A 21,962-nucleotide genomic window follows, 5' to 3' on the forward strand; every position below is an offset into this window, starting at 1 on the left:
ATATGTTGAAATCCTACCCGCCAAAGATGATGATATTAGGAGGTGGTGCTTAAGCCATAAGGGTGGAGCCCTCATGAATGAGTTAGTGTTTTATAAAAGAGGCTCCTGAGGGATCCCTGGCCCCTTCCACCATGTGAGGACACAGCGAGAAGTCACCAGCTATGAACCAGGAAACAGTCCTCACCTGACTATGCTGGCGCTCTGACCTCAGACTTCCAGAGCCCAGAATTGTGAGAAATGAATTTCTGTTATTTATAAGCTACCCAGTCTGTGGTATTTTGTTATAGCAGCCTGGAGGAAGACAATAAGGAAATCAAGACAGAAAAAGTTTCCTTCCTTCCTTCCTCTCATTACAGAAAGGATTCGCAGTAGGGAAAGGGGCACCACCCAAGGTTTCACAGCCGGTAAGTGGCAGAGCCAGCATTCAAGAACACATCTGTTGGACCCCAAAGCTCATACTCTTTCCACCTTCCCACTCTGCTCCAGGCTTCTGGAATAATGGTCAGAGCTCCCCTCTGGAACAATGTTTAGTAACCAGCACTGCACTTAAAAGGCAACCTGTGGCATGTGTGAGGGTGAGTGACAGGACAGAAAGTGCCAGGAAACCATGTCATGAGAAATGGTGGAAGGCATTGGGACTACGTGGAGCTGTTGCACGGACAGAGGGTTCAACTTCCCCTTGGGTTACACAAGAGGGATGAACCAGGACCAATGAGTAGAAGTCATAAGGTGGCTAATTTCAGCTCAACATTAGGAATACTTTTCTTATAACTAGAGCTATTCCATTTTGGAAAGATGGCCTTGGCTGAAAGTTTTCAAGCAAAGGGTAGATGACCCTATATCTGTCTGGGCTTTTAGTAAAACTCCTATTTCAAGGGGGAGATGGGACTACTTGGCTCCTAAAGCCCCTTTCTAGACTAAGGTGGTTTTCTCATCTTCCACACAAAGTACTGGGTGTTTCTTTAGATGTGTTGGCCATGATGCATGCCGTGCCCAGCATGGGAGTCCATCCCAGTCCCCATGGACTGAACGGCTTTGGGAAACCGTGTTCTACACTGTGATAGCCACTCCTTTGGCTATAGGTGATTGAACCAGAGGACAAGGAGGGACAAGGAGGGATGATATGACTCCAGAGCAGACAACTCCTAGGCTGGCTGCTGGCCTATGAAGTAGCCTATCCAAAAAGCCCCACTCAAACAGTGATGAGCTGGGTCAATGAAATTCTTACTCTCTGGAACACAAGTTGAGAAATAGGAAGTAAATCCAAACTGATTCTGAAAACTAATGCACAAGAGAGGTCATGAGCAAGCTGCCATGCCCCTTGTTGCCATGTGTGTTCGCCTGTCACTTGAACTAGCTCGAGTAAATGAATCAGAGGTTTTTGCCCCAAAGAGCTTCACTAACAGGTTTGACACAGAGCATACCACTGTCCTTAGGAACTTGTACCCTAAAGACAAAACTGGCAACCTGCGCTGTCTTCTCCTTTTGTTCCAAAAATAATAAACAATGTGCTCAAACAGGACAGTGACATAAAAGAAGTGGACTATGCAAGTGATGTCAGCCCTGATATCTGTTCCCCTCACTAAACCCAGCATATATGGGGTTAAAACCAAAAGCACCCATCCCCTTTTCCCTGCTTCTTTAGTTACATTCATATGTAAATACAGGTTTCATTAACCTCTGTATCCCTGAGCTTCAGGTATGCAGGAAACAGGGGTTAAGATTAGAGCCCAGGTGACCTCATGCTGCAGTTTTGGCTAATTATGGGTTCTTGACGTTTATTACAGGGAAACTGTGTCCAGAGAATATCAAAAGGCTGAAGCTTCCCAGACCCCAACTCCTTGGCTTCCTGGCACCAGAATCCACCACCCATCACGGAGGCAGACAACCAAGGACACTCACCTGCAGATTCCCTTATCTCGCCATCCCCCTCCCTGCAAGCAGCCTCACAAGGCCAAACGCAGGCTGGTGGGAAAGCGCTGACGAGTGTGGGAGATCAAAATTTGGCCACCCTGAAATATGTCTCTCTACCTTGATTATTTTCCCTGATGGACATTTGACCTCCCCCACTAACTGCCTAAAGGAATTTAACTCTGGGTATGGACAGACTGGCAGGGTCCTCACTAAGCCCATTCTTTTCAAAGTTCTGTTTACCAAATACTCACATTTGTAAAGTTATCTCCCTCTGTGTAGTGGGAAGAGGGGAGGATGACCTTATCTGTGAAAACTCTTATCAGGATGGAAGAAGACAACTTAAATGTACATACTCTTGATTACTAAAAGTCCTGTCTCTCCGTCTCTCCGGCCACATTCTCTATGGCCACATTCTCTATAGGTGGCCCTGCAAAGCATTGTCTGACAAACATTTACATTTCCCTCTTCATGTAAATTGTCTTCTTCCCCTCTGAAATCCCAAAACCACCACCCACCCCCAACATCCTCCTTTGTGTTTAACTGAAGATAGTATTTAAGATGAGAATCTCTGCCATTTTGTTGAGAAACTCAGTGCCCCTGCTTTCTCCCACGTATACATGTTATTAAATTTGGTATTATTTTCTCCTGCTAACCTGTCTTGTTAATTATTTGGCCAGCCATAAGAACCTTAAGGGAAAGGGCAGAGGGGGATTCTCCCTCTTCCCCCACACCAGCAAGGCCACAGGCTCCCCCTCCCTACAAGCAGCTGCATTCCTTACAACATTTAAAAACTCTTGCCTACCATCTTTCAAGGAGATGAATTTGAGGGCTTACTCTTGTCTTCCATCTTACATCACCAGAAATAAACCCCTTTCCTTGCCATAAGCTTAGTGTTCCAGTTTTATTTTGCCTCCTCTTGTGTGGCAGGTAAAAGAATCTGTGTTTGTGTCTGGTAACACAAGTAAAATCTTGGGTAACACAAAAGCTTCTTCGAATCTCTTCCACAAAGTAGTTGTGCTCTGGGGCCATTGTTTTGAACAGGCAGAAACAAATTCTCCATGGATGAGTGGAAAGCATGAACCGGCCAACTTGCTTTTTTATCCAGCTAATGGAGCTGAGGGTCATAAAACATCTTGAGGTCTGTGAATATTAATAAACAGAAACCTCATTTGAAATAAAGTTAAGAGGCCAGAAGAGAACTCTCAGAACTTAATGCACACTACAGACCTCACAGGAAGAGACTGGTACCTTGCATCTCCAAGAGGAAGTGATGCTACTTGACCCCAACAGAAGGAAGGAAGAAATTCCTTCTTCCTCAGCAACAGCTCAGCCAATGAGACTGTCATAACTCAGTCAATGAGAAGCCACTACACTTGGAACTCCTTGTCTCCTCCAATGGACTCTTTGTTTACAAAAGCCCCTCTCAACTTCATAAAAGTACATTCTTCTCCTTTGTTTCTTTGGACTTGACTGTGGTTCACCAAAGGCTGCCATGTCCTGAATTGTACTTCTCTGCTGTTCTCAAATAAACCCATTTTGCTGGTAAAACAACTGGCTGTTTATTTGTTTTAGGTCAACATTATTTGGTCGCCTATATAGGGATCCAGAGAAGACCCTCAACAACTCCAAGGCTGGTGGGCAAACAGGTGCAGTACCCACAGAGCCCATGGAGTTCACTGCCTCCTCGCTGATCCCGGAGTTTGAGGCTAAGTTTCCTCCTGGATCTCAAGCTCCACTCTCTCTGCATTTTGAAGCTCTTCAGAATTATTTGAGACCTGTCCTCTCTGTAAAAGGCTTTATCGTGTCTGTGAGTACTCATTTGGCACTTTGGCCTGACTCCTTTGAAATAAGGCTGTTCCTACTGGAACTGTGTTAACCTTTGATCCATTTCCTTTTGGAACCGGGCTGTTCCTATTGGAACTGTGCTGTTTCTTTGAGTACTTATTTAGCCTTTGGTCCAAATTCTTTGGAATCAGGCTGTTCCACTGGAACTGTGCTGGTATTTGGCCTGCAGGCTGTTTAGGAATTTTTCTTTTGCTCTAGAGAAAAACTTATAAGAAATGGGATCCCAGTCATCTAAATGTTTTAAGGGCACTCCCCACCTTCAGAGACCCCAGCTGCTTTTATGTTTAAAAACCGTAGTCCCTCTTCATGAGCATTTCTATCTAAATGGACTGATTTAACCAAAAGTAATTTAGAATATCAACGGCCATTATGAAGAACTTTCGAACTCCCCAAACCTACTTTTCTTAAAACCAAATTGGACAGCCATAGCTTTGAAACTGCCAGAACTGGATGGAATGCCTATTTTGATCGGTATTGGAATGGGAAACTACGACCACTCCAGATTTAGTTAATTTGGCAAATCAGCTTGTTCACACCCTAAATGAGTCACCTAAAAGAAAGACCACTGAAATTCTTAATCCTCAATTCCAGCCAGTGAAGGTCCTTACATGAAACCAAAAACCTAGTTTATTATTGCAAAGAGCCAGGACATTGGACAAGAGATTGTTACAAATTTAAGCACTTCAGATGCCTTCAGCCTTCGAACCAGCCTTTTCAACGTCCTCCAAATTCCCAATAATGGGGTTCCAGGGAACTACAGGGGCTCTTCCCAAACCTCCCTCTTAATCAGCTCAGAGAAACACCTCTCCAGATTGGGAATGAATCTGTCTTTGTCATTATTGACACTGGGACCACCCTCTCGGTGCTCAGCCCCACTACTATAAAGCAGGCCCCGGCTAAGGGCTAAAACAGTTCAAATAGTGGGGTCTTTAATAAACCCCAATAGGTTCCTGTCTCTGAACCTATTCCCTTTTGTTTAGGCCCTTTGAGAGACACACATCCTTTTCGCCTTAGCTCCTCTGCCCGTATTCGTTTATTAGGTCAAGACTTGTAGTATCATGCTGGGATCTCTTTCTGCCAAAGGGGGAAATAATTCTAGAATTTGACAGTAACAAAACAGCCAACCAATGACCCTTCTACATCTTTTATTTGCTCCGTCTCTGATGTACTAGAGCTGATTCTGGAGACACTGGTCATTTCTCCCTACTGAATCAGCTACCACCCTCCTTGTGGGTGAAATCTCCAACTGATACTGGCAAAATCCACAGTGCACCTCCTACCAAGATTCAAACAGATCCCCCAAAACCTCTCCCCAGAATTAATCAATACCATGTAAGTAAAGAAGCTCTTCAAGGTATAAAGCCCATAACAGATTACAAGGCTCAGGACCTCATTATCTGTTGCACTAGTCCCTGTAATACTCCTATTTTACCTGTGAGAAACCCGAGGGCTGAGGGTAGAGCTTTGTCCAGGACCTCCGAGCAATAAACAACATTGTTATTCCTCGACACCCTGTTGTTCCTAACCCTCATACACTACTAACATCCATCCCAACCGAAAACAAATTCTTTACTGTAATTGACTTATGCAGTGCGTTCTCTAGTATTCCAGTTGATGAAGCTAGCCAATACCTTTTTGCCTTCACTTGGGAAGGAAGACAATTCACCTGGACAGTGATGTCTCAGGGTTTTACTGAGAGTCCTTGTTATTTCTCACAAATCCTAAAGGCTGATCTGGATGATACAAAGTTCCCTAGGGGCTCTACTTTGTTGCAATATGTGGACAACCTGCTGCTTTGTTTTCCCTCTCAAGCCTCCTCACAGGAAGACAGCATCCACTTGCTAAAGCTTTTAGCCTTAAAGGGACACAAGACTGCCAAGGAGAAACTGCAGTTTGTCCAAACCCAGTTTCAATAATTAGGGCGTCTGATATCAGAACAAGGGCTACACCTAGGTCCAGATAGGCTTCATGGTGTCCTAAGTTTCCCAAAACCCAAACTAAGCATCAACTGTGAGGTTTTCTCACATTAATTATTGTCAAAATTGGATTCCAAATTTCTCTCTTATGGCAAAACTTCTGTATGTTTCCCTAAAGAACAACAACTCCAAGCCAATTTTATGGGAAGAACAGGAGGGCACAGCCTTTAGAGGCTTAAAGGAGAGTTTAACGAACCCACCTGCCCTTGAGCATCCCAATTATCAGCTTCCCTTTTTCCTTTTTGTATATGAAAAGGAAGGGAACGCTCACCCCAAAACACAGGGACCACCATCGACCCATACAGTATTATAGCGAGCTCCTGGACCCAATGGCATGAGGATATCCCCCTTACCTTACAGCCATTACTGCAACTGCCCCTTTGGTTAAGGGCACTGAGGAAATAGTTGTGGGATCCCCTTTAACCATTTTTGTCCCTCATGCAGTAGAAGCCCTCCTGAATTCTCATCACACTCAACAGTTTTCAGTCAGCCGCCTCACCTCCTATGAAATCCTTCCGCTAACTACTCCTCACATAACTCCTTCACACTGTGATAACTTTAACCCTGCTACTCTTCTCCCCTCCTTTACTGATGAAGTCCCTCACGACTGCTTAACACTGAAGGTTCGATCACTTCCTGACCCCTCATGATGATCTGCAGGAAACTCCTTTGAGTAATGCTGGCTTCTCATGGTTCAGTGATGGTTCTTATTTAAAAGGTGACAATGGTAAATATTGTGCTGGATATGCGATATCAGCACCCTTTGATGTAACTGAAATAGCACCTTTGCCTTTGGCTACCACAGCCCAAGAAGCCGAATTATACTCACTCACATGGGCCTGGACCCTAGCCAAAGGCAAAACTGCCAACATTTCTACTGACAGTAGATACACTTTTGGAGTGGCTCATGATTTTGGAATGTTATAGAAGCAACATGGTTTCCTACTTCAATGGAAATAAAATTAAAAACAGCCCTTACGTTCAGGAATTATTGGATGCTATACTTTTACCTGCTGCTTTAGCTATTGTTAAGATCCTGGGGCATTCTGAACTTGAATCTCTGGAAGCTAAAGAGAATCACCTTGCTGACACTTCCACAAGGAACCCTGCTCTTAAAGGAACCAACAGCAGCCAAACCTCTGTCATGGTCCAGAGGGCTATTTCCCCAAATGATAACTTAGAAAACCTGGCTAGAGAAGCCCAACAATTGAACTCAGCAAGATTGGAAATTCAATAGTTGTTGGTTTGATAAAAAGAGAAAGCTCTTGTTCAGACCAAATAACAACCCAGTCCTACTGGAGACCCTAAAATTCCCAATCCTAACCACTTCCATGCATTAAACCATGGGTCCACTGATAAAATAATACCATTCATGAATCAATATTGATGGGGAAATATTAATAAAGCTGCAAAAAACACCTACTTCACTTCTTACACCTGTCTAAAATACAATCCAGGGAAGCCTGTTCCACTGCTTCTGAACATTTTAAATTGCCTAATGGGCCATTAGAAGTTGGCAAATGGATTTCATACAGTTGATACCATCTCATGGATATTAATATGTTTTAGTCATGGTCTGTATGTTCTCTTGGTGGACTGAAGCCTTCCCTTGTAGACAGGCTACTGCCTCTTCTTTGGCTAAAGTCCCTTTGGAAAGGATTATCCCTACCTGGGGAACCCCTCTTGAACTTCATGGTGATTGAGGAGCCCATTTTACCGGTCAGGTGCTCTGACAAGTCTGTGCTGTTTGGTTGGTTTTACAACACTTTCATTGCGCTTACTACCCTCAGTCCTCTGGTTTAACTGAAGGCACTAATGGCATCGTTAAGACTCAACTGGCAAAATTTGTGGAGACCCTCCAAATACCTTGGCCAAAAGCACTGCTGTTGGTCCTTCTAAATCTCAGATCCCGCCCCTTTCGAACTCAGAAACTGTCACCCTTTGAGATAGTCACAGGATGCCCAATGCACTTGGCCCCTGCCTCTTTTGATCTAATAAAGGAGATAAACTAATAAAAGGAGATACACTTTAATATTGTAAAGGCCTAATTGCTTCTATCAAAAATAACCATGTTCCGGCCGGCCCTGTGGCTTAGCGGTTAAGCGCATGTGCTCCGTTACTGGCGGCCCGGGGTTCGGATCCCGGGCGCGCACCGATGCACCGCTTCTCCGGGCGTGCTGAGGCGGCGTCCCACATACAGCAACTAGAAGGCTGTGCAACTATGACATACAACTATCTACTGGGGCTTTGGGGGGGGAAAGGAGGAGGATTGGCAATGGATATTAGCTCAGACTGGTCTTCCTCAGCAAAAAGAGGAGGATTAGCATGGATGTTAGCTCAGGGCTGATCTTCCTCACAAAAAAATAAATAAATTAATAACCATGTTCTAGTAGAGCAATCTTTTCACAGTGCACTCCAGGGAGACGAAGACCTTAAGCATCACACCTTACAACCTGGAGATTTTGTCTATTGAAAAAGCCACCTCCAGAAAGACTCTTTTTTTTTTTTATTTTTCCCCCAAAGCCCGGGTAGATAGTTGTATGTCATGGCTGCACATCCTTCTAGCTGCTGCATGTGGGACGAGGCCTCAGCATGGCCGGAGAAGCAGCGCGTCGGTGTGCGCCCAGGATCCGAACCCAGGCCGCCAGCAGCGGAGCGCGGGCACTTAACTGCTAAGCCATGGGGCCGGCCCCAGAAAGACTCTCTTTAACCTCACTGGAAAGGCCCCTATCAGGTACTGCTAACTAAACCTTGTGCCACAAAACTCCAGGGAATAGACTTTTGGATTCACATGACACATCGAAAAAACGCACCAAGTCCTGCCTGGACCTGCACACCATCTGGTAACCTGACGGTAAAGATTTCCTGGAACTGAAGTAGATAACATCTGATGAGACAGTTTTCCCAAGATGTCTGGACCAGGCCTCTTAGAAGGATACAGATTTAGATGAGAAATGCCTGAGAGATCTCCCTCCTACTCCTCCTTGTTACTCGAATGTGGTCTCAATAAGTTTCCAATCTGTTCACTTTCCCTCCAGTGTGGGACATGACATCCAGGAAAGATCCTTCTAGGTCACGGGACAAAAGGCCACTGAATCTGGAAAAACCTGACCCTTGATCAGTGATGCTTTCGGAAAAAGATCTTGATCAAAAGGGGAAAATGTGAAAATTAGTAAGCAGAGACCTCATTTAAAATAAAGTCAGGAGGCCAAAAGAGAGAAGAGAACTCTCATGAACATGCCACTCAACGCACACTACAGACCCCAGCATGAACAGGTGTACCTTGCATCTCCAAGAGGAAGTGATGTTATTTACTACACCAGCAGAATGAAGGAAGAAATTCCTCCTTGCCCAGTAACAGCTCAGCCAGTGAAAGACTGCCATAAATCAGCCAATGAAAGTCCACCACACTTCCAACTCCCAGTCTCCTCCAATGGACTCTTCATTTACAACAGCCCCTCCCAGCTTCATAAAAGAACATATCTCTCTCCTTTGTTTCTCTGGACTTGGACTTGAGTATGGTTCACCATGGACCACATGTCTCGAATTGCAATTCTTTGCCGTTCCCAAATAAACCTATTCTGCTGGTAAAATAACTGGCTGTTAATTTATTTTAGGTCAACAGGTCTTTGGGATGAAATCAGCTTTGCAAATGAACTATACAGCCAAGCAGACCATCTTTGAAGATGCAAAGACGGGAGAGTAATAGTCCTTGTCCCCAAGGGACTCACAGCCTCTCAAGGGAGGTAGCAACTCCCCCACACCCCTCAAAAAAAAAAACCTGTGACACATTGTGATAGAGAGTTGACAAAGAGCTGGGGAAATACTGAAAATGATGATTAAACAGAAGGTAGTGATGAAATGTGCACTGGGCCATCAGACACGGTTTCTCCCAGGGTACATGTTTGGAGTTGGGTTTTTGGGTGCATGTATGTATGTGTGTGTGTGTGTACTCTGAATATGTAAAGAGCCCTTTTCCCACAAGGAACTAATCATTCTAAAGACTTGGGATAAACAAGCTTACTTCTTTTGCCGAATTCCCTTCTTTTTGTATTATTTTTTAAAAGCTGGTTGTTCTGTCTTAGTTTAAATATAAACAGAATACTGTTTTGATGTCTTCAGATTGCTATTTCTTTACCTTTAGCAGTTTCAGGCAGATGAGACAGAACTTTCCAGAGCCAGATTTTCTGGAGAAGAGAGGAGACAACAGAAAGGATAGAGAAGAGCTAATGGAGACAGAAGGACAAGGATACACAGAAAAGGTTTGCAGGCAGAAAGTGAAAGGAGAGGTGCAGGTAGGGTGACCAACTCATCTCAGGAAGGCCCTCAGTCCCTGGGAAACTGGGATGGTTGGTCCCTCTAGAATAGAGACCAAGAGGTGGAAGAGTGAGGAGTTAGCAGAGTGGGGATGTGGAGAGGCGCCCACAGACCCAGAGACACTCTCTGCATTTGGAGGGGCAGTTGTGTTGATTATGCCTCTGGATCCCCCTTATTGAGGAGGTGCTCACCCACTCACTGAGGCTGCCCAAGGCATTTAAACGGCCAAAGCTCTGTTGCCACTGCTTTGTCAGAGCCCTGGTTGGCATCATTAAGCTTCCCTGAGATGGACTGTGAGGCACAAGGCAATTCTCTAGGGTCCTGGCCATTGCCAGCAGGTGGGGTCTTGGTTATGGAGTCTCCCCAGCCTTGCTGACCAGGGCTGTGGTGGTGCAGCGGCACTGCAGCCTAGAGCCTCCCTGGCCACAGCGGCCCACAAAGTGGTGGCAACAGCAGCACAAACCTTGATAGGAACACAGGGTACAAGGAAAGGGGAGCCACTGGCTGGCTGTCCTAGTCACAGGAGAACCTGGGAGTCGAGCTGGCGGGTTGTTGACACATCTGTAACTTCATAAGTGTTTGAAACGAAGCATGTGCTCCTAGTTCTGCCTTTTGATTGAGTCAATGTCAATCTCCTCATTGCAGTATTATACTATAGTTCTGCAAGATGTCACCATTGGGGAAACTGGATAAAGTATATGTGGGATCTCTCTGTATTCTCTCTCTGCAAGTGCATCTACAATTATCTCAAAAGAAAAAGTTTAATTTTAAAAATGGGCAAAAGATCTGAACACATTTACTAGTAGATGATATATAGAGGGCAGATAAACATATGAAAAGATCACTAGACGTTATGGGAATGCAGTTGAAACTACAATGAATTCTAGTCATACACATTTATTAGAATGACTAAAACAAAATAACAAAAAAATAACAATACTAAGTGTTATAGACTGAATGTCTGCATCCCCCACAAATGGATCTGTTAAAGCCCTAACCCCAATGTGATGGTATTTAGAGGTGGGGGCCTTTGGGAGTTAATTAAGTTTAGATGAGGTCATGAGGTGGGGCACCCATGATGGGATCAGTATCCTTATAAGAGGAAGAGAAACTAGGGCTCTCACTCGGGCACATGAGGACACAGCAAGTAGGCAGTGGTCTACAAGGCAGGAAGAGGGCTCTCACCAGAACTGACCGTGCTGGCACCCTGATCTTGGACTTCCCAGCCTCCTGAACATGAGAAATAAATGTCTGTTGTTGAAGTTACCCAGTCTATGATATTTTTCTTATAGCAGCCCGAGCAGACTGAGACACTAAGTACTAGCGAGGATGTGAAGCAACTGGAACTCACAAGTATTGCTGGTGGGAAACGAAAATGGGAGAGCCACTTGGAAAATAGTTTGGCAGTTTGTACTCTAGTTAAAGAATCCCACTCCTAGGCATTTACCCAGGATAAATAAAAACATATGCCCACACAAAGACTTGTAAGCAAATACTCATAGCAGCATTATTCATAACAGTCAAAAACTAGAATCAACCCAAACGTTCATTAACTGGTAAATGGATAAATAAATTGAGATATATCCATACAGTGGGATACTATTCAGTACATTATGCTAAATAAAAGCTACATACTGTACAATTTCATTTATATGAAATTCTAGAAACAGTAAAACTTTAACGACAAGAAAGCAGATCTGGGGGCCGGCCCGGTGGTGCAGCGGTTAAGTGCGCGTGCTCCACTTTGGTGGCCCAGGGTTCGCAGGTTCGGATCCCAGGTGTGCACCGACGCACCACTTGTTAAGCCATGTTGTGGTGCCGTCCCATATAAAGTAGACGGAAGATGGGCACGGATGTTAGCCCAGGGCCGATCTTCCTCAAGGAAAAAAGGGGAGGATTGGCATTGGATGTTAGCTCAGGGCTAGGCTTCCTCACAAAAAAAGGAAAAAAAAAAAAAAAAAGAAAGCAGATCTGTGTTTCCTGGGGCCAGAGGTTAGGGATGGGATCATCTGCAAAGAGGCATGAGAAAACTTTTTAAAAAGTGGTGGAAATGTTCTATAGTGACTGTGATGATGGTGAGACAACTTGATACAATCACTAAAATTCATCAAACTGTACACATAATGGGTGAATTTTATTGTTTGTAAACTATAACTCAATAAAGCTGGAGTGGGGAAAAATTTAGAAAAGTGGCTGGTTACTACATAAATATAGATATATCCCAATAGCTTTCACTTATAGCAATGATAATCAGTTAGAATACAAAGGAAAAATATACAAAGTAGCAATAAAAATATAAAATATTTAGAAGTAAATTTTAAGAGACTATAACAAAAGATTTAAACAAATTGAGGGCCAGCTCCACGGCTTAGCGGTTAGGTGCGCTCACTCCGCTGCTGGCGGCCCGGGTTCAGATCCTGGGCGCACACCGACACGCCGCTTCTCCGGCCATGCTGACGCCGCATCCCACATGCAGTGGCTGGAAGGATGTGCAACTATGACATACAACTATCTACTGGGGCTTTGGGGGGAAAAAATAAATAAATAAAAACCTTTCAACAAATTGAGATCCACTCAGTTCTTGGAAGACTCAGGATTGTAAAGATATCATTTAATCTCTAATTAATCTATAAATTTAAGAAAATCCCCAATCAAAATACCAAGTTTTAGAACTTGGCAAAGTGACTCATACGTTCACGTGGAAGGATATATAATAAATCTTAAAGTGTTTGAAAAACAGTGGTAAGAAGTTTGCTTTATCAGATATTAAAATACATTACAATGTTAAAATAATAAAAAACAGTGTGGACAGAACTGAAACCAAAAGATTCATAAAACAGAACCAAATTTTTAAAAATCCCCAAAGATATCTATGAATATAAAAGATTTTTGTATGTGATAGAGATGAAACTTCAAACAAGTGGAGAAAGAAAGGATTAGTCAACAAATGGACTTGAGACACTTTCTTGGCCAAAAAAAAGGTGCATAATAAAATACGGGTGAAATGATTTGTCCTAACATATGAACACCTCTTTCAGATCAATCAGGACAAGATGAACAGCCCCATAGAAAAACAGGCTATAGGAGATGAACCCCAGGACCCAAGCCCTAGATTCCTGTCCCAAAGCCTAGCACAGAAACAGCAGAGCTGCCCTCCTTCAAGAAAACATGAGACTTAGTCACTGAAGGTATCAGCTCAACTAGGATGGAGCAAAGACCAGATACTCCTTTTTTCTGGGAATCTTGTCAGTCTCCTGAGTTCTCATAAGACCCTACAAAAGAGAGAAGACCCTAATAACTGAGGTTGAATTTCCCACTCCTAGGCAGGATAGGAACTTATCAATTCAATTTATTTTGATTTTTTTCCAGCTTTGTTAAGGTATAATTGACAAAAAAAAATTGCAAGATATTTAAAGTGTACAACATGATGATTTGATATAAATTGTGAAAGGATTCCCATAATCAAGTTAATTAACACATCCATCACCTCACGCACTTACCTTTTTTTATTTTGATGAATAAGAAAGAAGAGCTATTTCTCATATGACACATCTTGTGGTAGGAAAACTCAGATCTCCTTAGACATACTTTTTGACCCAGAATCTCAGTTTTGAAATTTGTCCTACAGAAGTAAAGATATCCGTTCAAGGATGTTTATTGTAGTTTTTTGTTTGTTTTTAGTGGCAAAAGAAATTAGAAATAACTTGAAGTTGCAAGGTTGGTTCAATTATGGTATATCCATGTGATGGGATAGTACTCAACTATTAAGAAAACGGATATCCTGGCCTGGGTCCCCCAGAAAGTGTTATCCTATGTTCTACCACTTTTATGGGGATTGCTTCCCAGGGAGGAAGGAGGCGGAAACAGGAGACGAGACAGAAGAGGAGGATGAATCAGAGATGAGGTTGCATTGCTGAGTTTAGTAACTTAGTAGCACTACTTAGTAACAAGCTAACTATGTCTCAATCTTCAGTTGCTCCAGAGATAGTATGAAATACTGCTTATCTGGGGAGTCCATCTTTGGAGGGGAGGGAGGAAGAATTTATCCTGTGGCTCCCAAATACCAATGTCAAAGGTTCATCCTGGGGGCAGGTATGGGAGCTGAGTCACTCCCAAGGATCTCACACCTGAGTGGCACCCAAGAGGCCTGGGGCAGGACGTGAGAGCTCTCTGGTTGGGCCTGAATGGAGTTGGAGCTGGTCGCTGTAGTGGTGGCTGGAGCAGGGCATATCATCAAGGGCCAGATGAGGCCAAGAGAGGGTGCACAAGAGGTACCTGATACAACAATGATAACTGGCACTGGACAGGTGTGAGAGGGAAATGTAAATGGGTACCATCTTTCTGGAGTCTTTAAAAACTGGCTTAGAGCTAGCAATTCTACTTTCAGGATTCATCCTGGGTAAATAATTAGACAAGTGCACGAAAACGCACAGAGAGCATTCTATATAACTGCCAGCAACTAGAAAGAACTTGTAAGTCCAACAATTAGGGATTGGTTAAATAAATTACATACAAAGTATAAAGGAATCCTTTGCAATTATTTAAAATTATGTGGTAGTTCAATAGATACAGATATGGATGGTCATTGAACATAGTTAAATGAAAAAAGCAACAAAGAATGAATAGTATGATTCCATTTTTGTAAAAAGAACTCTGAAAAACATTTATCTGGATATATATTTTCATATAAATTCTGGAAGACTATTCTTTTATTTTTGGTGAGGAAGATTGGCCCTGAGCTAACATCTGTTGCCAATCTTCCTCTTTTTGCTGGAGGAAGATTGTCCCTGAGCTAACATCTGTGCAATCTTCCTCTATTTTGTATGTAGGACACCGCCACAGCATGGCTTGATGAGCTGTGTGTAGGTCCGCACTCAGGATCCAAACCTGTGAACCCCAGGCTGCTGAAGCAGAGTACATAAACTTATCCACTACGCCACCAGGCCAGCCCCTGGAAGACCACTCTTAAGAATACTAACAATAACTAACTCTGGGAAATTTTATCTTTTTCTTCCTTTTAGATATGTAAATATTATACACTTTGCAATGATCATGGGAATATAAAATTTAAACAAATTTTGTTTTAAAAGACTGACATAGAAAAAGAACTCAGATATTTTATATATCTGAGTAATTTGAGGTTTAAAAATGTAAATGACTGATATTACTATAAATTAAAAGGATAGAATCATTCTTCCATTCATTCAATATTAACAAATACTCCAGAGGAACTCCTACAAATCAGGCACCATGCCAGGTACTGGAGACAGAGAAAGACAAATAAAATAGTCACAAATTGTGTTTAGTGTTACAAAGGAAAAAATAAGATACTTCCCTAGAAATAAAATAGTTACAAACTGTGTTTAGTGTTACAAAGGAAAAAAATAAGATACTTCCCTAGAATATCTTTTCTATTCCAAAGGAAACAAAATAAATTTTAGCAGCATTAAAATTTTTTAAAGTGGGGCCGGCCCAGTGGCGTAGTGGTTTAGTTTGCACACTCCATTTCAGTGGCCTGGGGTTCGAAGGTTCAGATTCCCGGCGTGGACCTACACACAACTTATCAAACAATGCTATGGTGGCGTCCCATATAAAATAGAGGAAGATGGGCATGGATGTTAGCTCAGGGCCAATCTTCCTCAGCAAAAAGAGGAGGATTGGCAACAGATGTTAGCTCAGGGCTAATCTTCCTCACCAAAAAAAAAAAATTTTTTAAAAAGTATTTACATACTTTTTCTCCTTATACAAAAGATTTTAGGTCAATATCAACAAAAACATTCAACTAAATGGTAAAATATACATAAGAATTTTTAAATATTAGTTATGAAAAATATAAACATGAATGAGAATCCAGATCAATAAGAACATATATATGTAGACCATCTTCTGTTATTACAGAGCTTAATATGGTTCCGAGCTCCCAAGAAGTCAAAGCAAAAAGGGAGAAACATTTATATTGTTCTTGCTAGCAGAGAGAAACAGACAAACCTAACTTTTTAGGAGAAACTAAGCTTCTCCTAGCACTTAAATGCAAAAGAAATTTCTCATATGGGTTTCACATTGAGAGTGACATTAGTAACTATTATTCTCCATATGAAACAGTAAAAGAAAAACTCTCTGCTATTCCATAAGCTCTGGGAGGACAAGGGCCATCCATTTTGTCTGTGTCTAGCATAACATCTGGCACCCAGGTAGGCACTCAAATATTTGTGGAAATGAGGAACAACAGAAAAGCATGTCATTCTGAGATGTGGCTACATAGACAGCTGTCCCTACTGCTAGGTGACATGTCTTATTCATGACGTTAGAAAACAGACTGAATTTTGGTCTGCAGAAGTACAAGGGCTGTCCAGCAATACCCTAAAAAATGCACAGTGGGTCATTATGGGTGCTATTCCTTGGACTTCCAATTTGGCACCATTTCTAAGCTTGTATTAGAATTCTCCAGAGAAACAGATATATTTATATATCTATACCTACATATATGTATTTATATATATACATCTATATCTATTAATATCTACCCATCTATCAAGAGATTTATCATAAGGAATTGGCTTATGTGATTATGGAGGCTGACAAGTCCCATGATCTGCAGGGTGAGTCGGTAAGCTAGAGACCCAGGAGACCCAATGGTGTAGTTCCAGCCCCAGTCCAGAGGCCTGAGAACCACAAGAACCAATGGTATAGTTTTAGTCTAAAGGCCAGCAGGCTAAGACCCAGGAAAAGCCATTGCTTCAGTTCAGGTCTGAAGGCAGGAAAAAGCCAATGTCCTAATTTGAAGGTAGTCAGGCAGGAGGAATTCTCATTGACTAAGGGATGGTCAGCCTTTTTGTTCTATTCAGGCCTTCCACTGATAGGATGAGGCCCACCCACATCAGGGAGAGCAATCTGCTTTACTCAGTCTACCAATTTAAATGTTAATCTCCCAAAAACACCCTCACAGAAACACTCAGAATAGTGTTTGACCAAACATCTGGGCATCCCCTGGCCCAGTCAAGTTGACACACAAAATTAACCATCACACAGCTTTACCATTAACATACAGCTAGACCAACTGCGATTCACCAGGTCTGCCAAAGAGCATGAGGACTATAAATTCATTTACCAGAGAGGATATCTATCTCAGAGCAAAACAGACGAAGACAGCAATGCCAAAAAAGGAAAGGGGAAACAGGAGACAGCAACAGACTGTGAATTAAGAGGCAACTTCAGACCTAATGATAAAGTAAGTAGGAAGAGGAAGAAATTTTTAGTAAGTTCCAAGATCGGAGGCTGAAGTATTGTAGTGGAAGGGGGGGAACACATTAAACAGAAAAAGGTAATTCCCCAAATACACAAATTAATAAGGACTTAAGTAGCCACTGGGCCTCAGGATTTCTTAAAAAAAGACAACCCCTGGGTGTTAGTGCAGAATGAACAGAGAGACAACTGAAGCCCAGGTTCTCCACAACTGTCCTTCACGCTGAAGGACAAGCCTGAGCCGAGCTCCACAGTGACAAAATTGGGAGTGACGAGTCAGAGTATTTTGATCAGAGGACAAGTGGTAGATTCAGCTCTGCCGGAGGTTAATTCACGCGGTCGGGCACAGCACCAGACAGCCTGTGCTGCCCAGTACACTTCTCTGTCCTTCTCTCTTCCCTGGATCACGCTGTTGCTCACAGATGCACTCAGACCTTCCCATCTTCAACAGAACCCAAAGTCCCTTGCCTGCCCCTGTGATGTCTCTGGAGCTCCCTCCCTCCACTCTCCTTCCTCCTACCACCAACTCTCCTGAAGGTCTTGCATACGCTGCCTCCAGGTCTTCCCTACCCCACCTGCTAAGCCCTTGCCTTCAGCATCTGGTGCCTCTGTTCAGACAATACCTCTCTACCGAGGACTTCCTGATTGCTGGACCCAGAGGCTCCAGCTCAGCCCTCACCTCTTTTTTTTTTTTTAATGGTCCTGCCATAATTAACCGGGATCTTGAAATTCCCTCCCTTGGGTCCCAGGACCCAGCACTATCCTGGTGCTTGGTCTGGCCCACTTTCTCCTCTTCCTGACTGTTCAATATACACATTTTAAAAGATTCTGCTCTCATTCCTCAGCGTTTTCACCTTTCCATTCTCTCTTGCTCAGAAAAATCACTCATCCCTAGGGCTCCCTGTCTCCTCCAACGTGGTAAAGAACTTCCAACTGTCTTTATTCTGCCCTGACCGTCTCTGCAACTTGCCTTACATCTCAATTGCCTTCTTGCCATTTCCTCTCAACTACACACCAGAACCCCAGATTCACAGCTCTAAAATCTCACTTTCCTGTTTGTGTCAACATTTTCACCATCACCCATGTCAGCCAGTTTCTAAACCCCAAGACCATCTCCACCCCCAGTGTACAAGCGGTCACTCTGACCTACAAAATTCTTCCCTGGAAAGTCTCTCGTACTTAGCTTTCCTCCCATTTTAACCTCCAGCATCACTTAACTCAGCTCTTTTTCAGCTCACTCCTAAAATACTGCAACTGCTTTTAGCTGATCATCTTGCCCCTTAACGATCCTTTCCAATCCACCTTGCACCATGCTGGGAGAGAATGCTCCATGAATATCTCATATTCCTGCACTGTCTAGGGTCTCCCAGCACAGGCATTTACACCAACTTAAGAATATTTATATACAGAGACATTCAGGGGAGTAAAGCTTAGAGGCCTCTCCCTCCTGAGATGTTCCAGGGGAGTAAAGATAAAGACCTTGCCTCCCCCCCCCCCCCCCCGAGATTTGTTTACATTCCTGAGTAAAGATAAGGTCATCATATAAGATGGGAGCCTAATTTGGGGTTCCTCTCCTATAATGCCCCCACTGCATGTGCAGGTACCCTCTGGCCCTCACTGCATTGCCCTGTGGGGCTTGGGGAATCAACCAGGCTAACTTGTTAACTTGTAAGGAGGGTAAAATCTCAGACCCTTCACAGTTTCTGACTTGACGCACCACCGCCAAATTATCTTTCGAAAGACCTGCTTTGGCCATGCTACTTCCTTGCCTGAAATCCTTCAATGGCTTCCTACTACAGAAGCAAACTCAAAGTCTTGTCATTCAAACTCCCTTTCCAGCCTGTCCCCCCACTTCTTCCCTAGGTCACTCTGTGCTCTAGTCAATATAGACTTCAAGATGGTTTCCAAACATCGGCAAATACATTCTGCCTCCATGCTCTGGCCGTGCAGAATGCTATACTTAGATCGCAGACGGGGGAACACCCATGAAGCACCAGTGTACTGAACGCCCATGGCAACCTCTGAGGAATGGTGAGTCAAACCACTGATTTCTTGATGGATGTTGCCATGGCTCCTACCCAATGCACTGCTGGGAAATCAGCCTGCCCTTCAGCCCAGCCATGACCAACTGAACTGAAGCCCAGTGCTGCAGCCCAGTAACCACATTCTGGTTGAACATCAGGATGCTGAACCACCGCTGGGGATGCTTGGCCTGAAACGCTGTCCAACAGGAGAGCTCTGCATTCGATGGCAGCCCACAAATCCAAACATCTCCTCCCATTTGAGAAGTAAAGTTTAAAGGGGTAACGAGTGGCAGCTCAGGTTCCAGTGTGAACAAGTGAGCTGTGGTTTCAGTTCTCTATGAGGCTTTACCATTCCAGTCTTAGCTCATGCCACGTTTCTGGATACTCTTGCAATAAACTCCCAACCAAAGATAATACGGGTATGCATTTTTCTTGCAGGCCTCAACCGCTTAATTCAAGTGCTCTCCTCATCGATCTCTAAATGTGTGCAAAGATGCTGGCTGAAGCATTGTGTATAAGTAGCAGAATAAAAACAGGCCCATTAATATGGGCTGGTTAAATATACATATTTCATCATCACTTGTAAGATACATCCCAATTTCAGATAAAATATCAATGAAATGGTCCACAGTGGTTACAGCATTGTGTTCAAATGTATGGAAAAATGTATATTTTACAGTTGAAGAACTAACGTATGGTGCATTCATACAGTGCAACATTTCGCAGCTGGGCCAGGTAAACGGCACAGGATGGGGTTGTGTGGAGGACATTTCCTTCAGAACGGGGTGTGTGTGTGTGTGTGTGTGTGTGTGTGTGTGTGTGGAGCAGAGCAATGATGCCACACATTGGGCTACCCCTCCAGGTGCCATAAATGGAGATGTGTGTGGTATTACCTGTAACAGCCCATGCTTGAAAAGTATACTTAATTTTAAACTAGGTGGTGGACATACGGTTACACGTTTTAGTATTTTTATACCTTTTTTAATGTCTAAAATTATAACACCTTTTTCTTTGAGCAGGCCTTGCAGCCTGTTTTGCTGCCCCTGTTTTTTGGGCGACCTTGTTCACTGATAACTTAAAGATCAATTCTATAAATACAGGAGTTGGGAGAAATACTCACTGTCTCTTATCTCCACGTGTGATTAGGAAAGAGGGAATTTCCTCATCCCAGCAACATCTGTGTGTGTGCACATATCCAAGTGATAAACACTTACAGACCTAGAGGATTATTGAAAATTTTGCTTTCTACTTCTGTCTCAATACTATAGACTTTGGCTTCACATTAGTCACAGGTTGGCCTAGATTTAAGCAAGGTCAAAGTTACAAAAGAGATATTTTGTCATAGTTTTAAAAAAACTTTTAGAAAAAGTGTGTATGGGGGAGAGGTTGGGGGGGCGGCAAATCAATAGAATTCCTTTAAATACAACCCTCCTGGCTATTTATAAAGTGGCTTGAATTTTTAGGGACACGTTTGCTAAAGCTTGGCGTGGTATAAAGAAGCCAGAATAAACTAACTCCATCATGCCAGTTGTGCGGTACAGTCAAGTCTCCTAACTTTGCAGGGCCTCTCTTCTCCTCTGTCAAATAGGCACAACAGCTAGCTTATACGACGTCGTAACGACCAGACGTTTTAAACACAGTACTGTGCCTGGCACACAGCAGTCACTCAATAAATGGTGACTACTGTTAAGGCACGCGGGTCCTTTTGTTTCGGTGCAGGCCCTCCGACTCCGGCCCCCGCCCCTCCGCCCGGCCCGCATCACCTCTCCCTGCTCCCTCGGGGGCACTCAATTATTTTCGGTTCAACATTTACGTGCAGGTTACAAAGTCAAGTAAGCCAAGGCCTTTGAGTAGCTTACAATCAAACTAACATAACACGGCACAGAAATAACAATTTTCAGGGGTTTTGTTTTATTTTTATTTGGTAGGGGAATCGGCACCACTAGGAAAGCAGCGCTCTCTTTCTACAGACTCGGGCCCTCTGAGAGGCGCAGCGTCTGGCCACAGGCCGCCAGCGCCACGGGCTCCAGGTACCTCCCGGGCTCCCGCCATAGGGGATGGGGCGGCCAACTCGTCCCCGTCCTCTCCAGGACACTCCCTGGGGAGGGAGGGGAAGGACCCCGCGGGAGGCGGCGTCCGCCCGCGTCCTGGGGCCCGAGGCGACGGCACTTACCAGCGCGAAGTGCATCAGGGCGTCGTAGCAGAGCCAGGCGAGCGCCCCGCGGTCCGCCGCCCCCCGGCCGCGGCCCAGGCGCAGGCCCAGCGCGCAGCCCGCGCCCAGCAGCGCGGCGCACAGCAGCAGCGCGCCGCCCGCCGCCGGCCCCAGCTCCCGCCCCGCGCCCATGCCGCCTGCTCCCGCGCGCCGGCCGGCACCGCGAGCCGGAGAGGAGAGCCCGCGGCGGGGAGGCGGGGCGGCGCGGGGCGCCGGGGAGGGGCGGGGCCGGAGAGCGGCCTCCCCTCGCGCCTCGCCTCCTCGCCTCCTCGCCTCCTCGCGTCCTCGCCTCCTCGCCTCCTCGCCTCCTCGCCTCCTCGCCAGCCCCCGAGCCCGGCGGTTTTCTGAGCAGTCGGGATTGTGCTCACCAACTCGCTTAACTTCCTGGAGCAGACCTGTTCCCAGACCACGCCCAAAGGGCTGGTAATAGGG

At 44.3% G+C, this 21,962-nt stretch overlaps 1 protein-coding gene across 1 annotated transcript in view; it reads right to left on the reverse strand.

Annotated features, from left to right (window-relative positions):
* Positions 1–21,748, reverse strand: part of EBPL (EBP like) — a 42,454-nt gene extending 20,706 nt beyond the window's left edge. Inside the window, exon 1 of the mRNA XM_014790010.2 lies at positions 21,492–21,748. Within this exon, the coding sequence (XP_014645496.2) occupies positions 21,492–21,662 (171 nt within the window). The 5' untranslated portion in view covers positions 21,663–21,748. The remainder of the gene's footprint in view (positions 1–21,491) is intronic.
* Between the last annotated feature and the right edge of the window lie 214 nt (positions 21,749–21,962).

The sequence above is a fragment of the Ceratotherium simum genome, chromosome 10 (genome assembly GCF_057802395.1).
Source record: "Ceratotherium simum simum isolate JZ-2026a chromosome 10, ASM5780239v1, whole genome shotgun sequence".
NCBI lineage: Eukaryota > Metazoa > Chordata > Mammalia > Perissodactyla > Rhinocerotidae > Ceratotherium > Ceratotherium simum.